At 35.5% G+C, this 1,002-nt stretch overlaps 1 protein-coding gene across 1 annotated transcript in view; it reads right to left on the bottom strand.

The window, feature by feature from the left end:
• Nucleotides 1–738, bottom strand: part of MYO16 (myosin XVI) — a gene marked incomplete at both ends in the record, with an annotated part of 268,499 nt that extends 267,761 nt beyond the window's left edge. The window contains one exon of the mRNA XM_008589028.1: nt 591–738. Coding sequence (XP_008587250.1) covers nt 591–738 — 148 coding nt within the window. The remainder of the gene's footprint in view (nt 1–590) is intronic.
• Between the last annotated feature and the right edge of the window lie 264 nt (nt 739–1,002).

The following is a 1,002-nucleotide window of genomic DNA, read 5'->3' as shown; positions in this document are numbered from 1 at the left end:
TTTGTGTGTGTGTTGGGGGCGGGGGAAACGCATGGGATCAGGCAGCTGGCAGAAAGGCACACACTGAGAAAACATCCTTCAGCTCATGCTCTTCATGGTCTTCCCCTTCCACTATCACCCTGCAGTCAAAGCTTTCTGCCCCCAGTGCACAAAATCAGCCCCTCAGTTTATGTGCATTGTTCACCTTAATCCATTATGTAACTTCAGCTCTTACTAATGAATAATAATTACTGCAATAACATATCGCAGCATTTCAAAAGACAGACAAAGATTAGAAATGCACACCTAATGCTATGTACAAAATAGCCTGCATAAATAGAAAAGATTATACATGCACTAATTTTTAAAATTCTGATCTGAAAGCTAGTAAAATAGAAACTTAAGTTAATACATATGCACATAAAACTCCACCTAAACATTTAATAGATAGCTATAACCTTTTATAAACAAGGTTCTAACCTAACAGTATCCAACAATTCTCCCTCAGTCACCATTTCTTCTGTGAAATGTAAGAAGACAGTGTAAGACAGCTAAATTGCAATCACAATTTGAAGTCAGCACTACTAGATAGAAAACACACAGTCACTCACCGGTGTGCACATAAATTATTAAGGTGAAGTCCATATTTTTCTTCAGCCGATAACCCATCCATCAACAAGTAGAAAATGAGAAAATTGCTCTGGCCAGCAGGCTGTGAAATGAGTCTGGATTTCTCTAGCATATATGTATAAATTCTGGCTGGTTAAGAAAAGAAAAGTGATTCTGTTAAATGGCATTATTAGTTTCATTTCCATAAATTTACACATATTAATACATTACAAGAAATAATAATGCAGCTTTTTTTCAACATAGACCTTTTAAAAAATTAATACATTTTCTTTTGCAGAGCAGTTGTAAGTTTCCAGAAAAATTAAGATGTTTCTGAGAGATCCAATATACGTCCTTTTTACCTGCCCCCAATCCACTGTTTTCTCTATTATTAACATCTTCTCTTAGTGTGAA

The sequence above is a fragment of the Galeopterus variegatus genome, unplaced genomic scaffold (assembly GCF_000696425.1).
Source record: "Galeopterus variegatus unplaced genomic scaffold, G_variegatus-3.0.2 Scaffold5165, whole genome shotgun sequence".
Classification (NCBI taxonomy): Eukaryota; Metazoa; Chordata; class Mammalia; order Dermoptera; family Cynocephalidae; genus Galeopterus; species Galeopterus variegatus.
This window is presented reverse-complemented; position numbering and strand designations above follow the sequence as displayed.